At 29.0% G+C, this 20996-nt stretch overlaps 1 protein-coding gene across 1 annotated transcript in view; it reads right to left on the bottom strand.

The window, feature by feature from the left end:
- The window catches only part of LOC107450625 (cyclin-dependent kinase-like 4), a 35136-nt gene extending 14810 nt beyond the window's left edge, over positions 1-20326 (bottom strand). Inside the window, exons 1-6 of the mRNA XM_016066459.4 lie at positions 20137-20326; positions 7785-7980; positions 4177-4298; positions 4029-4101; positions 2413-2503; positions 582-779 (exon numbers count right to left, since the gene is read on the bottom strand). Coding sequence (XP_015921945.3) covers positions 582-779; positions 2413-2503; positions 4029-4101; positions 4177-4298; positions 7785-7952 — 652 coding nt within the window. The 5' untranslated portion in view covers positions 7953-7980; positions 20137-20326. The remainder of the gene's footprint in view (positions 1-581; positions 780-2412; positions 2504-4028; positions 4102-4176; positions 4299-7784; positions 7981-20136) is intronic.
- Between the last annotated feature and the right edge of the window lie 670 nt (positions 20327-20996).

The raw sequence follows: 20996 nt of genomic DNA, 5'->3' as shown, positions 1-20996 counted from the left end.
CCTTCAAACTCGAAGACCGAAAGAGAACTGTAAAAGTGTATTTCTTACACTAAAACTATAAATGCAGTGAAACTTACTTCCCAGCAATGAAAGGGCAATATTTTTGCTATATTTTTTAAAATATTTAGTAGTGGCTGAATCCAATGTTTAAATCAAAGAAATGATAATCTATTAAATATTTGCTTAAATAATTTTATTGTTCATTCAGAAAAAAATTTGAGAATGTTTAGTAAAATTTAGTTAAATTCAGTAAAAGTTAGTAAAAATTATCAAATTTAAAATAGCAGATATAGTATATCTCATGATTCTAAAACACCTGCGTATATTTATTAAAAAATTTTAAAAAACATATTTTCTGTCTCTTTAACTTATATTTTAAATTGATTAAAATCTTTGATAATCATTTTTTAATTGGAGATTATTTCTGATAAATGTTTTGCGCTCTTGTTTGTTTATTTAAGAATTTTCATTCGCATTCATTAAGATTTATGTTGTATTTAAAGTGCTTGTAGCAAAAGAACATGGTTTGTTTATGGTTTTATAGCAATGCCATATATTTCTTTAAAAAAAAATTAACTTACCTAAAGTTCTGCGGATTAGGTACAATTGATCAACATCAGATTTACCGGGCCATAGTGCTTCTCCACGTATTAATTCCGCCGCCACACATCCTATTGCCCAAACGTCGACTTCAGGTCCATAGTGAGTATCTCCCACCAATAGTTCTGGAGCTCGATACCAGCGAGTGGCCACATAATCAGTATAATTTTCACCTGGGCCTGAAACATATTTGTCCTTTTTTTAAATTTCAAATCACTTTTGTTTTTTCCGCATAATCCGTATAATTTTCACCTGGGTCTGAAACATATTTGTCCTTTTTTTTAAATTTCACATCACTTTGCTTTTTCCTTATAATCCATATAATTTTCACCTGGGCCTGAAACATATTTGTCCTTTTTTTAATTTCAAATCACTTTGCTTTTTCCGTATAATCCGTATAATTTGCACCAGGGCCTGAAACATATTTGTCATTTTTTTCAATTTCAAATCACTTTGCTTTCTCTCATTCATGTCAAATTTTGAAAAGGGACACCAGTTTTTAAGCGCTTGAAGCATGTCAACTATTTTCTTACAATTTGCATATTTTTGAAGAGAATGAAGTTTCTAATGAAGTAATATTCGTCAAACGTTTTTCAAATGAAAGCTCGAACATATTGAGAAAACAGATAAATTTTAAATTATGAAAGCGTTATTGTATTATTAAAACACTGTATAAAAACGCCGTGCTAATTTCAATTCTCTCTATCTTTTACCGCAGTAGAAAAAGCCCTTATATCACCTTAATGATCATGAGTATTCTTTTAGAAAATAGTTTTTTTAAATGATTGTTTTTCAAACATTTTGTGAAATTTATATAATACAAATATCATATAAAGCTTTTACAAATCAAAATATTAGTAAAAAAATAAAGTAAATCTTTACTCCAACTTGTGTTTTTCACTTGCTTGCCTTTTTCCTATTCTTGTTTAGTCACATTTATTTTTTAAAGTAGTTTAATTAAGCAGTATATTTGAATAAAAATCAGTCCAAAGTTGCACCATAATATCAGTTTTATTTAATAAAACATTGCTTAGAACCATGTACCCTTCCGAATTGAATTGTAATATTGTGCTGCAAAGTTGAAGATGGTTTGAGAGCTTGATAACATATCATTGAACTTGCCATTTTATTAAAGTTGCAAAAAATTTGTACAATATTGTTTTTCAACGTGCGGGGGAATTTCTAATAAAATGTAGAGATAAAGTAATATTTTATTAAAAAATATATTTCTGAGATCCCAAAGAAAATGTAGTCTATTTTTAGAAAACTTAAAGTAGAAATAATGATTATTATAAATTGGTAAAAATGATAATACAAATATCACTAATTATATCAATTTGAAAGACAAAAAGGTGTTTATCGGTTATATAACTATAGATTCTTTTTAAAATTAATTTATTTTAGCAAGATATTACTGAAGAAAATTATCTTCAATCATTTTTTTTTCTTTTTTTTTCCAATGCCCACCTGGAGAATGACCTAGATCATACAGGTATCTGAAGGGCAGATTTGTTGACCACTCTTTCAGGGGCACCATATTAGGTGGGTCAACGTTGCTCCCACAGTAAGACAGACAGTACAGAGAAGGAAAGAACATCCATGCCTTGACCGGGATTCGAATCCAGAACCTTTCTGATGCAGTTCCCTAACCCCTCCACAGGCCGGTTGGCTTATCTTCAATCATAAGTTCAATATATTTATTATATTACGCGAAATGAAATCAAACTTTAGACCTAACTTTTTTACAAATGATTGCAAAAAATTTAAATAAAAGGTTCTGATTTCTGAATAGGTTTGTAATTTGTAACATACTTAAATTTCTGGCAAATCCAAAATCACAAAGTTTAACAATCCCATCTCTCGTAAGGAGTATGTTTTCTGGTTTTACATCTCGATGAATACACTAAAAAATAAAGATCAGCTTTAAGACAAGCTGCTAATGATATAAAAGAACAAAATACCATATAATAATATTTACCCGTCATGTCTAAAAAAAATTGTATATCATACTTAATTATCACTCTATGATTTTTGAGCAATAAACAAAGAAGTTACAAAAAACGTAAAAAAATGAGCCTGATAGAAGTAAGTAAAAACTATTATATGATTAATGCTATACAATAACTCTCTTCCTAAATATACACAGAAGAGCCATTACATTATGACCACCCTCCATCTATCACAATGGGCTCGCCCAGGTTTTCATGGTTTCTCGCCCAGGAACAATGTTTTCAAGGGGCACATTAGGACCCATAATCCTCATAGAACAATCCCTGACGTCTGCAAGCTACTTAAACATAGTTACAGACCAGGTTCACCCATTCATGGCAACAGTTTTTCCTGCGGGGGATGGTGTTTACCAACAGGATAATGCACCATGTCATAAGGGTCGAATCGTTGAGGAACATTCCAGTGAATTTCAAGTCATGTCTTGGCCCCCAAATTCACCTGACCTTAATCCAATAGAGCATTTGTGGTCCTACTTGGAAAACAAAATTCGTGCTGCCACACTACCCCCTCGTAATGTGAGGAAATTGCAGGACCAGTTGGTGAGAGCTTGGTACCAGATACCACAGACTACCTATCAGCACCCTGTGGAATCAATGCCACGGCGGGTGCTAGCAGTTTTGAGGGCTAAAGGTGGTCCTACATGTTATTAGCAGGGTGGTCATAATGTAATGGCTCTTTGGTGTAGAAACATATTAATAAAAAACGTATCCGATCATTTAATTGAAATGCAATTTTTTCTGAAGTTAATTCTTTCAAAATAAAAAAAATTTGTTAAATCAAATTAAATTACATTAAAACTCGCTTCTTTTGGAACTGTAGCCAAATAGTTAGGGATCATTAATTCATCAATTAATTCTGATTTTTTAACCCTGGAATATCAATCATAATTAAAAGTAGGCTTTAAATCATACTGTATAAATTTGCTGCATAAATCGTATGTTGCTTGTAGTTATAACTTTAGATTTTTTTCGATTTCAAAACCATGTTTATAATATCTCAAAACAGTCTTGATTTTTAATTTTTTCTCCAGCTTTTTGAAAAAATGCACAAACAATTTAAGTTATATATCGTAAGTATCCTTCCGTTAATGAGTTTAAACCAAATTTAGCAAAATTTTAAAAATTATGCCGGTAAATTATTATTTTTTCCCCTTTATTGCTTTTTATGCTGAAGACATATTCAACTTTAAAAGAAACTGTTATGTTCACGTAATTAGAGATAAATGTTAATTTAAAAATAACATATTAATAACAAGAAAAAAATACTAATCGATTCCTTTAATTCTAAAAGAGATATTTTCTCTCTAGTCTTCAAATAAAATGAAATTGAACTATTAAATGAAATGAAAGTGAAAGGAAATGAAAGTACAACTTTAAATGAAAGTACACCAAATTAAATCAATGCAAAAAATAACTTACATTGTGCTGATGGCAAAAGTTAATTGCTTGCAAAGTTTGCCATAATATTCTCTTCGTCAAAGATGCAGGTACCCTATAATAATTTAAGCAATATTAGAACATAAATTTAGTATAATTAATTTTTTTATTTTAAAAATAAACTGCTTACCCGCTTGGATGTTTTTCTAAAATATCTAATACAGTGTGTTCGCAGTATTCAAATACCATGTGTAATTTTCGCTTTCTTCTGAAAACTTCTATTAAGTTCACTAGATTAGGGTGCTTCAGTTGCTGTAGAAATAAACATAGTGAAATAAAATTAAACTTAAGACTGAAATTCTGTCTATGCTGAGTGTATGTTTGATTAAGAAACAAATTTTATTTTATGAAATATTGTATACATGCATACTAAATTTTGATTCTTGCTTCAGATTGTATCGTAAGAGTAACTTTATTGATCTTTATGTTTATCATATATTATTGAGATTATAAATTTGTGTGTAATGAAAACTAAGTGTTTCACTACACAGCAAATATGTAGGGGATCAAATAAAGAAATACCACTTTGCTGTAAAACAGTTGCCACTATTTTTGGTGTTCAAAAACTTTGTGCAGTGTAGGAATTGATATGATATAAGGGTTTTTTTGTGTATGGATTAACCATTTTGACCTAATTAATCAGTGAAAACATTATAAAATTTTATCCCATCCATTATTTTACTTAAAAACTAATTGAGTAAGCATATTTAAGTCGATGTGTTTCAAGCACTCAAAAATAGGCGCACATTTTCAAGATTTGCCAGGAGTGACACCTATTTTTGAGCTCTTGAAATACATCGACTGTTATTTCTGATTTATATGTTCTTGAAGCGAGTGAAGTTTTAAACAAATAATATGCTTCTGCTTCAATTTCGAGATTATTTAAGTATATTTAAGCTTACTGGGGAGCATTTTTCCAAGTGTACTAGAAATTGCGATGCATGCGATACTAAACGTTTTTTGTTCCTCTTCAAATGTACTTATATTTCAGCCAATAAAAACTCATCTTGTAAAATTAAACCTATTAGATGCAATAATTTCTACTCCCTTCTTAAATATTAAAACAAATAAATTGAATTTGATTGTTTTGTATTGACCTAAAAATCAATTCTTCATCTATATAGCTAAGCATAATTTTACGATTAACTCGCTTGCTTGTGCATGAGGATAGAATTTTGAGATTGAAAACTTCTCCACTTTTCAAACAACAACACCCAAATCTCGTTTGTATTTTGAGATGGAATAATTTGTGAGGTTCTATCATTCTCTAATCATTACAAGCCAATTTTATTGCCATTTTATCACTAAACTTAATTTATCGCCAACTGAAGTTTCGTTCACTTTCCGACTAGCCTGCGTGATGAAATCTTAACTAGTTCTTGCTTGGTGATAGTAAAAGTTTCACTCGGTCAAACCTACCACATAAATTATTTACAATTAGAATTTATCGATATTCAGAATTTCAACTATTTTTCGATTATGTTAATAGAAAAAAGGATTATGCTCAAATTTCGATTAGAACTCTGCCAACTGATGATTCAAATACAATTGTTTAGCAAATGTTGCAAACAAAATTCATGTCTATTTTATCGCCAATCAATATTTTGTCTAATTTCTGACATACACAAACTAACAGACACATGACTAAAATAAATTAAATAAAATGAAATTGTTAAAAACTTCATTTTTTTAGCAGAAAAAAGGAAGAATATGATTTAATTTATGTCAGATCTATAACGAAATACGCAGAGTGTATCACTGTCGTAATTAAAATTTATCACCACGGAGATTTCACATTCTTACGTTGTTTGATAGCGTCGTTTACAATTTTATGTCTGGTTAAAAATAAAACTATTTTCTCCTTTTTAGTTCAAAATTTTATTTTATACATAGTAGTTTAAATAGGACATGGTTTTTATTTTTATTATTTAGAAAAACATAAACACAATAAAATATAAGCAAAGTACCGTTGATTTTATCTATTTTCAAAATGATTGGTACTCATGTGGCTCTCGCTCAAATCATTTCAATTGAAAGTACTTTTATACTCCTTAGTTTGTTAAAGTTTTTGACTTCTATTTACAAAAAACTTGCAATTATTGACAGTGAAAGCTTTCTCGCAACACTAATAGATGCCGATTATTTTCCAAAACACATCAGAAATACTTATCCAAATTAAAATGCCTATGAATGAGAGTTATCTTAAGTTTCTGAGCAGGCTTTGAACTAATTTTGAAAACCAAGAGCTTCAATTCAAAGCATAATTTACATGATTCTTAAAAAAAAGTCCGATTTGAAGTGAGTTATAAAGTGTTTGGGCGGTTAGTTTTTAGTTTTTCTTTCTTTCTTTTTAACACACGTGAATTGAGTTAGGAAACAAACACTGTTTTGAAGCATACAATGTGATGTTTTGAATCATTCATAGTTGAAGAGCATAATGTGATATGAGTTTTGAAGCACACATTGTGATGAGAGCTTTGATTTACACAGTTTTGAAGTAGTATATGATTTCCTTTGAGTTTAGAATCACATACAATTTTAAAGTAAACAATGTAATAAGAGTTTTGAATCGCACATAGTTTTGAAGTACATATTACGATGTGAGTTTTTAATCATGCACGTTTTTGAACAATGTACAGTGTACAAAAAAATGAGCGAACCACTTTGAGTTAGGGTTGATCTGATGATCGGATTTTCATGTTATAGCACTCAATCTTAATGGTTCGAAAGAGTGACCTCAAAATAAAGCAGATGATATTTTAAGTTACGGAATTCGACATGAAATCGCACTTTCTCTGAATAAACTTACCCTTTTTCTGGTGAATTCGGATTTCTGACCCCAAAATATAGGGAAAACTGCAATCTCGGAAATATAGTCTCAATTGATCAGGAGAGAGGTCCAAAGTTTGAACCCCCTTAATGTTAATTTTACTTTTAGCGTGTTTCATTTATCTCGAGAACTGTTCAAGCGAATTAAAATATTTTTGCACATAATTATATAATTCATTTATCCAATAAGAATTCCATGCAAAATATAACTTTTAGTAAATTTTTGTCAATTTTATTATTATTTCTTTATAATAATCAAAAATATTTTGAATTGCATGGTATACAATTTTTTTACATCATTTTGAAGAATGTAATTTTACACGGTAAAATACAAAAATTGGTCTGATAATTCCAAAAAAATTGAATTTTAAAAATAAATCGTGTTTTCAAATTTCAATTTCTCAGGAACTATTCGACCGATTTTGCTCAAATTTTGCTATGTAAAATTACATTCCTTAAAATGATGTAAAAATTTTTATATCTTACAATTCCTATACCTTACGAAAAATTAAATAAAGTAATAAAAAAATATATATTATTTACTGAAAGTTACTTTTTTGCATGCTATTATCATTTGATAAACAAATTTTATAATTGTATGCAAATTTGTTTTAATTCACTTAAAAAATTCTCGAGCTCGAATTCATCAGAAAAAAGATATGTTCATTCAGAGAAAGTACGTTTTCGTGCTCAATTTAGTAACATAAAATATCGTTGGCACTATTTTGAGGTCAACCCCTCAATTCATTAAGATTGAGTGCTGTAACGTGAAGATCTAATCATTAGATCAAAAGTTATTCAGGGTGGTCCGTTTATTTTATTTTTTATTTATTTATTATTTTTTTTTGCTTATCGTACATCATCTCATGTTAGTTTTGAATCATTTACAATAAATTAAGTAAAAAATACCTTGAGCATTCGTATTTCTCTCAGGGCTATTTTTTTGATGAGTGGGTCATCTTCTGTTTCAACATATTTCTTGATGGCCACAAGCTGGCCGTTTTCTCTGTTTCGACATTTGAAGACAACTCCATAAGATCCTTCTCCTATCTTTGAGATCTTCTCATACCTTTCCATTCCAACCAGACGTGACCACCGAGCTGAACTGTTGGAGTAGAAATACATAAACAATTAGAATTATATTTCCAACTTTGACACGCCATAACACAGTGAATAAAAGAGCTACATTTGGTTGACTTTTTTTAAACTAACTACTTGATAGTCTCACTTAAAATATCCAAGTGATAGTCCAATCTTACCCAAGAAAGCTCCAAAAAGTCTGACGCCAAATTTGCTACTTCATTTAGAATTCTTGTCAACATACAACATGTGAATTAGGTGAGCGAAGATACGTATTTCAAAAATACTAGGTAACACAAACGCTTACTAGCGAAAAACATGAAATATTTTTTTCTCTAAATGCTCCTTCATAGACTTTTAAGAGCAACATAACTTATATTACTTTAAACAATATTTTTTATTGCTTTTTGTCTAACCAAGGAACATCTCGTACCACAGAGTATGGGACTGTTAACAATTATGAAAGCAAGAAAAAAAGCACATTTCATAAGAATTAAGCTTTTTATATTCATCTCGCTGATCCGAATCAAATTCTATTCTAAACGTTTACCACTCATTTCCACTTGAAATAATCTAACCTCATAACCATAGTCACCGAGAGTGCTTTAGACCAGTGCTCTCCAACATTTTTCCCACCGAGGACTGGTTAATGTTTTATAATTTTTTATGGCCCTCTGAGGGAGAAACATATGTTCACATAAAAAAGAAAATTGAAAATCATATGTGAAAGAAAATGATACCTCATTAGGAGCAGATGAGTATGAGTTTCATTAGAAAGTATTAAACTCTAAGGCCTAATAAGTAAATAAATTTAAAAAAATTAAATTATTTGCTACTACAGAATTAATTATGAAGGAAAGAGTGCATATATATATATATATATATATATATATATATATATATATATATATATATATATATATATATATATATATATATATATATATATATATATATATATATATATATATATATATATATATATATATATATATATATATATATATATATATATATATATATATATATACTCCTTCTTAGTTCAAAATGTGGAGGAAACATGGAAAAAAATTACAGAACAATGAAAAAAGGTAAAAATGAGAATAAGAAAAGTAATAAAAACCCGAGAGGAAAACAAATTCCGAAAGAGAGGGGGGGAAAATAATAAAAATCCGGAAAATAAAAGATACGATCTCTTCATTAGCTCACACGACCATATCCGCAAAAAGAAGTGCTTTCTAACACTGTATCAAGACAGCCAAAGCAAAATACATAAATACAACATTGTGAGGAAGAATCAATATATATATTACAAGTACGGGTATGGCAAATTTAAAAATAAAGAACTATGCATTTGAACTGTAACTACAAACGATTTGTCTGCATGTACCTTTTCTTAAATTACTACATTCTCATTTAAATATACACGCTGTTGTTAAATTTTAAAATATGTATTAAGTTTCATGAATAAAACATTTCACGCATAATTTGTTATTACAACATGAACATGCTTCATAAAACTATTTGCGGTGATCAATAATTTGACCGTACATTACTTAACCAATGTAAAAGCACTCCGCATTACCTGGTGCTTGATCTTTCCGTAAGCATAACACGCACTTAATTTTCAACAAGACACCTAAGACAAAAAAACTTCCATAATTGACCGAACCTTCATTTGAAAAAAAAAATTCGTATGACAACTGTTGAAAAAGATCTATTTAGCTTGATCCTCGAAATGGTTGTTGCCAAGCCCAATTTACCAGAATAACACATTGATACACGCTCTCAGTTCAAAAGTATAACATTTCACGCAGAAGAAATTTCGATTTGTAGGCTAATATTTCTTATTTTGTGTTTGTCCTAAATTTTTACCGAATCATTACGTTTGAACAATTCAAATAGATTGTTTAGGAAATTCCCAAACCCTCACTAGAGCTTGTGAAATATTCACTATTGAGGTTTCCTTGCACGCAAGCTTTAAAAAACATCAATAGTTGGCTTGCTTCGATTTTCCAATTCATTGAAATCGATTTCGTAATGCAAATACAGAAAGGAATTGAGATTAATTTTCTTATTAAAAGAGAAAAAAAATATATCGTGCACGAAATTAACAGGAGAGTCCTAGATTTCTGATTAAAATGAAATGAATGATTGTATACGTATGAAGTGAAGGAAATTCATAGTACCTATTGTTAAATTCATTTTTCTAATTCCGTGTACTTATTTTTCTCCATTTTAATTTATTTCACCAGCATTTTTTTCTTAACAAGTAAATTCCTTAAGAATTACTTTAATTTTTTTTGTATTTTAGATTATTATTTCTTTTATATTATTTATTCTAAATCCTTTCTTTTATTAAGTATTCTTTTATAACTAGAAGTTTCGTAGTGTGATATCTTTGAGCAGTGGTTAAAAAACATAGAAAAAAAGGAACTTGCTTTCTTATAAATCACCACAAAGGAATTTTTTTTTTCTAAAATACCAATTCATTTTAATGAAATTTGTTTTTTATTCAATTCATTTTAATGTGTTAAACTATAGGTACTGAATGTCCAACTAGCAATAAACAAAGAACTTATCGTTCACTACTTTTTCAAGATATTATATTTTTCAAATTATAACTCTAAAAATAATGATCGAATTTATTAGAAATATGACAAATCGTATAAAAATAGAATAATTACTCGGAAATATAATAAAAATTGAGAAAAAGTCATACGCAAAACGATAATGCAAAAATATTTTTTTAAAAATTTCAAGTTTAGATAAATTTTACATTATACAGAAAAACAATATACCAGTGTTAAAAGAGGAATTCATAAATTCATCCGGTATTACAAAAGTTGTAATAGTTTTCTCACTACTATCATTTCGATTCTTATGATAAATTTTATCATTATTTATCCCGTATTTTATATGGCTTATAAAATATGGGATGACTTTATATGGCTCAAAATATTAACGTGACAAAAACGCGTCAAATAAGCGAATATTTATCGTCACTTTGTAATCAAAATTAAAAAGGAAACGTGCTGGAAAACATATGATACAACTATAGTACAATTCCTCTAGTAACTGAAAAATTATAAGCCATACCCGCACTCATTGCTGAAACTTAATAACTCCCTTATATGCTGTTTTGCTGACCTCTTGATTTCTTTTAGGTATGAATTGGATAAATTAATGACAGGTACAATAGATTGGTAATCAAGTAGCACCCGTACTCATGACGAAAGCAATACCCGCATTTCATGCTGAAGCTCAATTACTCCCTAACATGCTTTACTGATCTCACGAATTCTTCTTGGCATGAATTGGATCAATAAATGACAGTTGCGATTGATTGGTAATCTATTTTTTCAAGTCGTAATAATTAACTCAGATTTAGAAAGCAGAATGTGCAATTTGAATTAACCACTCATTTCGTAACAGTTGAACCACTGAAGTCTGAGCAATTTACCGGTTTTATCATTCTATATTTCTTTCCTTCTTTCTTTTTTTGCCTTGATGTTAAATTGTTTAGGAAAGTAATTTGTTATTAAAATTGTTTTTATTTATTCAAAAATGAAAACTGTTAAAATGTTTTAGAATACTGTGTACTAAATGGTCTAAGAAAAGAAAACAATTCAACTTTCTACTTAATGAGTTTAGCCATCAAAATAAAAGTAGAATGAAAATTTCTATACTATGATTTAAAATAAAAATAATTATTTTAATTCTTATATCTAGGTAATAAATAAGTATAAATAAGTATAAATAAAGTATAAAATAAGTATTTTAATTTTTATATCTAGGGCATACTAGACTTTTCCTTTTATGGTCAGAGTACAAGTTTTATATAACATAATACCTAACATAAATCTCCTACACAGCATAATACCAACTACATAGAATACACGAGTACAACTTCATTAGAACATACATAAATAGATAATTATGTTCATGTCAAAATTACAATTATACTAATTTTAAAACTTTGAGTAATTAAATGTTGAAGAGGCTATCCACAAATGATGTCAACGTGAAGTCCACAAAAGTACATGAAATATATTTTTAAATGAAATAAAACTGATTTAAAAATACTGTTAAATATATATAAGAGATAGGTAAATAATTTAAAAGTAAATACCGTTATGACTGTTATTAATTTAATATTGATGACGGCTAAAGATTTCCAATTTTTTGTTAACTAAATATCCCATCATAAGATTTTTCTGTCCAATAAGAATGCACCAACAATAATGAGAAACGACTTTACACCAGTATCTTTTTATGTTATATAGTACTAAAATTACATGCAGGTATTTAATTTTATTTAAAATTCTATGCGTACCAAACTAACTAAAAGGTGAACATTCTCCCCTTTTTCTTTTCCCAAAATAATGGTGGTATATTTCAGGTGATATCATTAATCAAAGGTCGCTCCACCCTTTTTAGCCATTCATGAAGAAAAACAACACCTTAAATTATTCTGTAATAGTACAACTCTTAATCAGATTCGCACGATATAGTTCATTCACCTTTTTTTTATGTTCATGAAAACGTAGTATCTTTGTTTTTAATGCAGGAATCATAATCTTGGATTTCATCAAGATTTCAAGGATAAATATTTATGTTAATTTTACTACAATGACGACCGGAAACTAGAAGATATCATTAAAAATCGAGAGTATAAATTTAAGTTGAGAAAGATTTACCGGATCTCTTTATTTTAATGGATTTGTGTACCTCGCAGCGATTTAATGACTCCGCTTTCCTGTTTGACATTTTCTTAGAAAAAAGAAGAAAAAAAACTTGAGTCTTGACTTTTTTTTTTAATTCAGGTAACAAATTTCAAAAGAAATATTAGCTTGCAATATAATTTGCGACTAACTTCAGCCAACAGGAAAGTCTTCAAAAAAAGAGAGCGAGTAGTTAAAGGCGGCTGGATCGTAAATTAGCCGGCTGCCGACCCGGCGAAAATTGATTTTTTCTTCTTCTTCTGGTTAGCAAAAATTTTATTTGCCACTCATCCAATTGCAGATATTCGGTGAAAATTGAATATCATAGCATTTTTACAAAAAAAAAAATATAAAAATTATGCCGTCCGGTCTGTGTAGGGATCAAGGAACTGGCCTTGCATCAGAAAGGTTCTGGGTTCGAACCCCGGGCGGCGACTTTACACATTGTCGACTCCCGGGCACTTCTTTGGCACCGTATTTTGAAATTCGCCAATGTTACATTCACCAAGTCGGGTTTCAAATTTTCTCGCGAAAATCTTCGAATATTAATTCGCGCATGTTTCACTTGCGACATACGATTTAAAAAACGCATGAGTGAACATGAGGTGTGAATAAATTTAGCTGCTTTAAAAGTTTTTGTGTATTATCATTCTCTTTTTATTCGGACTTCCTGAAACACATATTTATTTCTTACTTTTTTATATCCTTTTTAGGATAAAGTTTTGTTATGGGTGTAGGATATATGAGTAGAATATAGCTTTATAATTATTTTTATAAATTTATTGCAAATAATTTATGGTGTCTTTATCAAGCATGTGGACGTAATATTCAATAATGCAGCAGGGTTTTGTACCTTATTGTTTAGTTTTTAAAACCTTTAATTTAAGTAACTACACAATTTATGAGTTTTAAGCATTTTCATTTTATATACGTGTAATGATGAGGAGATTGTTGCTGTCAGCTTTATACATGAATTTATTCTTTTTTACTTTTCTGACATTGATATCTATGATTAAATTTGATGTAATGATTCCCATTTGCAGTGCGAATAATATTTGCTTCCAAACAATTGTACTTAGATTTGACACTTTTTTGTAAATGTTATGTCCCAAACGATAAATTCCTTCATACGTATTAGCCAACTCCACAGCTTTGGTAGCCAGGACATAAAAATTTGTAGCAGTTAAAGTATATTTATGAGGTGAACACAATTTTGATTAAAGAAAACCTTTTATGATTTGTAAAATAAAAATATAATGTAAACAGTAAGCATTAACTTTGACATTCTCATATCATAACTCATATCATAACTTATATCATATAAGGACAATCTGTTTATTTATTTCTGATTCATTAAAGACAAGATATTGAGTCAAATAAGAGAATCTTAACAATTTTTAAATTTAATAATTTACTTTAAATAAAGAAAGTAGTTTTAAAGCAATATGGTTGAAAGGCTGAGGACTCACGCTTTTCTCAAAAAAAATTAATCGATGTTATGATAGTAAAACAAAACTCTTGCGATCAGTTATCTCAGCAAAAGTAAGATTTTTATTACCAAATAAGAAACAATTATTACCATTCTGCAAGGAACAAATAAAATAAAATAGGTCATACAGTTTTCAGACACACAGACTGCATGACAATCTAAGAATAAATGTTTGAACTTTCAAAGCAAATTACATACAATAAAAGCTATTGTGTGAAAAAAAATTAAAAAACAAGTTGTTACAAATGAGACTATTATATGATTCCAGCAACTTAAAAATTCTTTTGGAATTTTAAAGACTAATGAATACTATTAAATAATAACAGAAAAGTTTTCTGTGTCTCTTTTATCTCATTTTTGAAGCAGAATATAAATTAAAATACACATTTCACTTCTACTGATCCTGCTTTTCTCAGAATCGTTCTTATTAAAATAGATGAATCGTGTTAAATTACGTTACATTAAGTTAGTAAATGTGTTTTCGCACTTAGGAGGAAAAAAAGGCCTAATTTTAGATTGACAATAAACGTAATAATTTTCATAGCATTTTTTCCATATCTTATTTAGAAGCCCAAAAATTGAATAAAGAAATTATAAAATATATAGACCAATTGTTGAGTTATAGAATCTAATAAGCTAAAGTTGTTATAAAATTATGAATAAAAAGTTACAAGATGGATAAGTTATGAAATTAATGAAGCATAGAATGAAAGGATAAATATATATAGCAAAATATATGATAAAATTAATTAGGAAACAATTAAAACGAAGGTGAGTAATTTCAGATATATACAAATAATAGTGATAGAAGCAAGAAAAATGGAAAATATCGGAATTTTCCCTGACAAATTTAAGAAACATTAAAAAAAGTTGAGCAGCCACAACTTTAAGTTTTAATAAATATGATTTGATGTTATAAAAAATAAATTAACTATACGAATATAGTAGTGAATATGTCATAGATTTGTTTCTTTATGTCCTGGCTTTACTAAAAATATTTTTTCTCCTTGTTTTCATAATAGCACGCATTTTACAGAAAATATTTGAACAAATTTAATGAAAATATTTTCAAATTTTTTTAAGGACTCTCTTATGAAGAAAATATTGTCAATCAAAAGTTGTTCAGTATAAAATATATGCAATTTTTTTAAGATATTGTAAGCATTTTGAAGAATACATATTTTTTCCAAAATAGAAACAATTGAAAAAACCTGGTAAAAATGAAGGAAATAAAAATAATTATTTTTCAAACTGCGTAAATTTTTTTTAATACTTTTATCTTCAAAAATATGTACACTTAATAATGTGATGATTTATATAGGGGATTATTTTTTTAAACTTTGTTTATTAATTATGATATTCAAAAGAAATGGATTATTCCGAAGATATGAATATTTTATTACTCCAGATTTTTATTTAATTTACAAGAATAGTTTCTATTTGAAATTTTTTTTAACCGAAATATGCATGTAATTAACTGAAATAATTGTGTGTATGTAACTTTTTCTTTATAGAAGGACGAAGTATTTTGATCTCGTTATTTGAATTTTTCTAGTCTTAAGCGAGGATAAAATTTTAACTTAATTCAACAAGCAGCTTTTAAAATTATCCATGAGCGCGAAGATTCGTTTATGACTTTTGCGAGTGCTGTATTGCGGCGAGCGTAGGGTTGCCTCTGAGTGAGGGTTACTAGATAAGGCGGTGAAACAGTTGACAAATAAAACCACGGCGAGTGGAGGTGCCCGGGAGTCGACAATGTGTAAAGTCGCCCCCGGGCGAGGCATGGATGTTCTTTCATTCTCCCTACTATCAGTCTTTTCTGTGGGAGCAACGTTGGCCCACCTAATATGTTGCCCCTGAAAGAGTAGTCAACAAATCTGCCCTTCATATGCCTGTATGACGAAAGGTCATTCTCCAGATAGGCATTGGGAAAAAAAATAATAAATAAAAATTATGCAATGAAGTTAATATTCTACGCGCATATATGATCACTTTGCTACAAGTTTCAAACTATATATTTAAAAATTTTATTAATGAAATTCGGTATAAATGGTCTTATATAAGTTTGTTTAACGTAAAATATTGTTAAGGAGACATCTGCTAATAGTGAACTTGATAATGTATTCATTTTTCTCTGATTCACTCCAATGTTTAATGGCATTTATAGATGTAGCTTTTGTTTAGTGTAGGATATTTTTAAAGTTTAATATAATAATAGATTTATAAATAAGTAATAAAAGAAATTATACTTTCGAGATTTATTTTTTAGTTTTCCTATAACTAGAAACGTAATTTATGTGCAAACGAAAGTACATTTTACACGCTCTTAAACTTTTCAATAGTCCGATGAAAATTTTATTTTATTTACACCGAAGAGCCATTACATTATGACCATCCTGCTAATAACATGTAGGACCACATTTAGCCCTCAAAACTGCTAGCACCCACCGTGGTATTGATTCCACAAGGTGCTGATAGGTAGTCTGAGGTATCTCTCACCAACTGGTCCTGCAATTCCCTCACATTGCGAGGGGGTAGCATGGCAGCATGAATTTGGTTTTCCAAGTTGGACCACAAATGCTCTATTGGATTACGGTCAGGTGAATTTGGGGGCCAAGACATGACTTGAAAGTCACCGGAATGTTCCTCGAACCAATCCATGACGATTTGACCCTTATGACATGGTGCATTATCCTGTTGGTAAACACCATCCCCCGCAGGAAAAACTGTTGCCATGAATGGGTGAACCTGGTCTGCAACTATGTTCAAGCAGCTTACAGACGTCAGGGATTGTTCTATGAGGATTATGGGTCCTAATATGCCCCATGAAAACATTGTTCCTGGGTGAGAAACCATGAACCTGGGCGAGCCAATTGTTATAGATGGAGGGTGGTCATAATGTAATGGCGCCTTCGGTGTATGTTGAACATTAACCCGAACCGATAACTTGAAATAGGGTTTGGGGTTTCGGTACTGAAATTCATTAGCTGAGTCCGGGTAGTGAAAATCTTGCAAGATAGGCTGGGAACCGGGTACATCCTGAGAATTCGACCCTAAATGACTAAACAGTGATCAATTTCTACCAGGTTTGGAAATATTCGTCAAACATGCACATTTCTCAAAGAAGTATCATGGGAAAACAGGTTTTGCAATACGGAGAAGACTGCTGGTCGAAATGCGACTAAGAGTGCATAAGTCCAGAAAATGAAAAGTCCATTTATTTGAGTTCAAATATTATTAAAAGTAGCGGTTCAAAAATAAATTGAGATTTGGATATTATTAGAATTTATCATCATTTTTCATTTAATTATTTTGTTATTATATTTTTTAATTTAAAAATATAATTCAGAAAATATAAAACATAATTGTATGAAATTTTGAATAACCGCACTTTTAGATATTTTAACTAATTGAAGTTAAAAAAAAGTTATCAAAGTTATTTTTTGTTTTAATGTTTAGTTTTGATGCATAACTTTTTTAAAAAAGAAGTTTTTAGTGCTGCAAAGAAAAAAAAATGGACAAGGTCAAAACAGTTACAAGCATTAAGATTTTTTCTCCCAATTAAACTACTTCTCGGTAAATTAATGATCGAATTAAAATTAGTAATATTTAAGTATGAAAAACTCATACACAGTGGACATTATAAACGAAGATTTAAATGTTTTCATAATTTTTTGCACTTAAGAAATGCATACAACGAGATACCTAATTAACCAGTTTCATAAAGATATAACGTAAATTTATGATAATATTAATTAAAACACGTTTTTAGTTAAAAGTGTTTTAATGAATATTATACTAATAAAGCACTTTTTGTAATTACTTTCAATTGAAATTGCCCGTATGCAAAAATTTTTTATCAATCTAAATTTTTTGAGAAATAAAATTTAGAACAAATGTAATATTTTTAAAACTAAACATTCAAGTCTAAGATTTTTTCTTTTTTTTTTTTTGCCGGCAGAGTGCTGGGTTTGAGTGTTGTTGGTATATATTCTCCTTAAACACTATACTTGTTAAGAAAGCTTAAGCATTTTTAAAATTGAAAAAAATAATTTGCGTGCGTAAAAAAACTTTCATGAAAGCGTTTTTCATCGATACTGTGCCTACGCAAAAGAATATATCTTTTTTATTTACGAACGTTAAAGCTTATACTTTTAGGCTATTTTCATCATTCTCATGCTGTTGAATTAAGTCAAAATAAAATGTTTTTAATATTAATTTATTTTTCAAAGTAAGATTTGAACTATTTATTGTATTGTTGAAAGTGAAAGTAAAATTGAATTGTAATAATTATTGTAACTATTACAAAATTGAACTGAATTGTAGTAGTTAAAAATGAAATTAAAATTGAATTAAATTGAAATAAATTAATTTAATGAGAAACTACAACTAAGAGATTGTTTTTAATAAGTAATTAAGGAAGAATAACGCATTAACCCCTTCGAACCTTAAAGGATTCTCTCTCTCTCTCTCTCTCTCTCTCTCTCTCTCTCTCTCTCTCTCTCTCTATATATATATATATATATATATATATATATATATATATATATATATATATATATATATATATATATATATATATATATATAATGTCCTTAATAGACTGTTGGGATAAATCGATGACATTTCAATATTATATTTGCACATTAGCTTTTTGAGCTTCCCTTCTACTATTTGGATGTTTGGCAGCATAATGTCATTTCAGCATAGCTTGTAAAAAATCACATGTTTGTGAAGATTTATGCAGCATTTCGTGAGAAAAATAACTGAAATAGAGCTAAGAAGAAGTGAGTTGCATATTGTAAGCATTATTTATCTTCTTTAAGGTTGTTTTAAATCATAATTTGTCTGATTTACTATACGAAAATAATAAAAACAACCTTATCTTTACCACTTAGGATGTGTATGTCCCATATGGGACAGATATATCTTCCATACTGAGACAAGTATTCATATATTTTCATGGTTCATTGGTTACTAAAAAGAATACTGGTACATTAATATTCCAGGGGGTAATTGAAAGAAGAGAGACCAGATTTAAAAAAAGAACTTATTTGTAATATTATCATTGGTGAAAAAACAATATGCTACCAAAAGAAAAACTTTCTCTACAAAAAAATTAGAAATCAGTCTTGAAAGGGTTAAATTTTCTTCTAAAAACGCATATAAGGGATATAATTAATATTAAACTCATGCAATCAACACATTTTCAAAGTAAAATGTGAACCATATTGGTAATTGTTCAAAAAAATTAATTGAAATTGAAATAGTTGAAAGCTAATTCGAAATTGGAGTAAACAGTAATGTAATTTAAAGTAAAAATGAATAGAAAAAACTGCTTTAAACAAAAAAAAATTCCGTAGAATCGGTGCATTAAATTATTCTTCAGCACTCCGAGTACTTTATATGTAGTTTGAACTAATGTAAACACTAAATCATTTAAAGTACACTGTGCAATAGTTTTTATATAATTTCTAAAGCTCATAAAATAATATGGTAAAGAATTCTTAAGATATGAAATAGATATACTTTTAGAGTGATAACTTTCATGTCTACTCAGATGTGACATCGGAGTGCAAAAGGTTAAATCTTTTTTTTAAATAAATAAAGAAAGGGAGATTTAAGGGAGAGAATGACACATTTTCAAAGACTCAACAAACATATCGAATGATTGAAAGGCTTGAGCTAATATAGTGAGAAGCCACACGTTCATTTTTGCATAAAACTATTTCTTAGTATTTACTAATATGTGCTATACATGTTTCCAAAATATTCATTAGATAACAGCACAATATACAGATACACTTAATTGCCTACATGAAAATCGTAAGATTCACCAAAAAAGCTTGTATAAACAATTCGAAAATGTGGCTTATCATTATATACACCCTATCACTTCAATGTACTTAAGTACTGCTATAATTCTTGAAAATACTACTTATAGTTATTATAAAAAACATTAACTTACTTATTCAAATGAATGTTTTTCTCTATTCTATTAATAACTTTAAAATAAGAAACCGCATTGGTAACCTTGAAATCTGAAGTTCACCACATAAAAATTTCCCCCGACATTTTAGTAATATTCGTAAATAGTAAGTTTTTCCTCTGTCTTAGCAAACGTTTTGTTGGAACAAACCCGTAGAATGATATCAACTTGTTCCCGTTATGTTTTGATCGTTGCTATGGTTACAGAACAATGATTTGTTCTCCCTTGAATACAGGGCACGTAATGTTTTTCAAGTCAAATGGGTGCATCTTTGATCACTTCGATGGATTTCAAAAAAATATTTTCGTTCTTTTTTTAATCTTCAGCTAGCTCTTTTTTTCTCTTAAGGAAGTTGAGGTATTTTTTTTATTGCGTCATAGATAATTAGTTCATGTCGCGTTATTGAAGATCATAAATTTTGCGTTATGATGTCTTTAAATAAATAAAAAAGAAAATATGGAATTAATATAGTAGCGTCAGGTGGGGTAAAATGGTATTAAAAATAGTCTTTACTTTTACTTTGCTGGGTTCCAACTATCAAAAAGTAGCAAAAACGCTAAAAAGAATATTGTAATTTCATAATTTATTCTTTAAAAACGATGCACTACATTTTTTTAAAATGAATGTTTATTTATTTTTCAACATTTTCTGTTTACAAATTTTTTGAAAAAGTGGTCATACTATTGCAAGAAATGGAACTGAAATAGTTGTAAACGTGTTTCTTTTTCAGTTTCTCTAAATCAGGGGTTTCAAACTGGATGCCCGAGGGCCGCATGAGGCCCGCGAAGCCTTTTTTTGTGGCCCGCGAGCAAAAATATATTAGTTGCCATTTTTTTGCG

This window comes from Parasteatoda tepidariorum, chromosome 7 (genome assembly GCF_982258835.1).
Source record: "Parasteatoda tepidariorum strain Cologne lab strain chromosome 7, Ptep-v5.0, whole genome shotgun sequence".
Lineage (NCBI taxonomy): Eukaryota > Metazoa > Arthropoda > Arachnida > Araneae > Theridiidae > Parasteatoda > Parasteatoda tepidariorum.
Note: the sequence above shows the minus strand (reverse complement) of the source record. Positions and strands in the feature narration are given on the sequence as shown.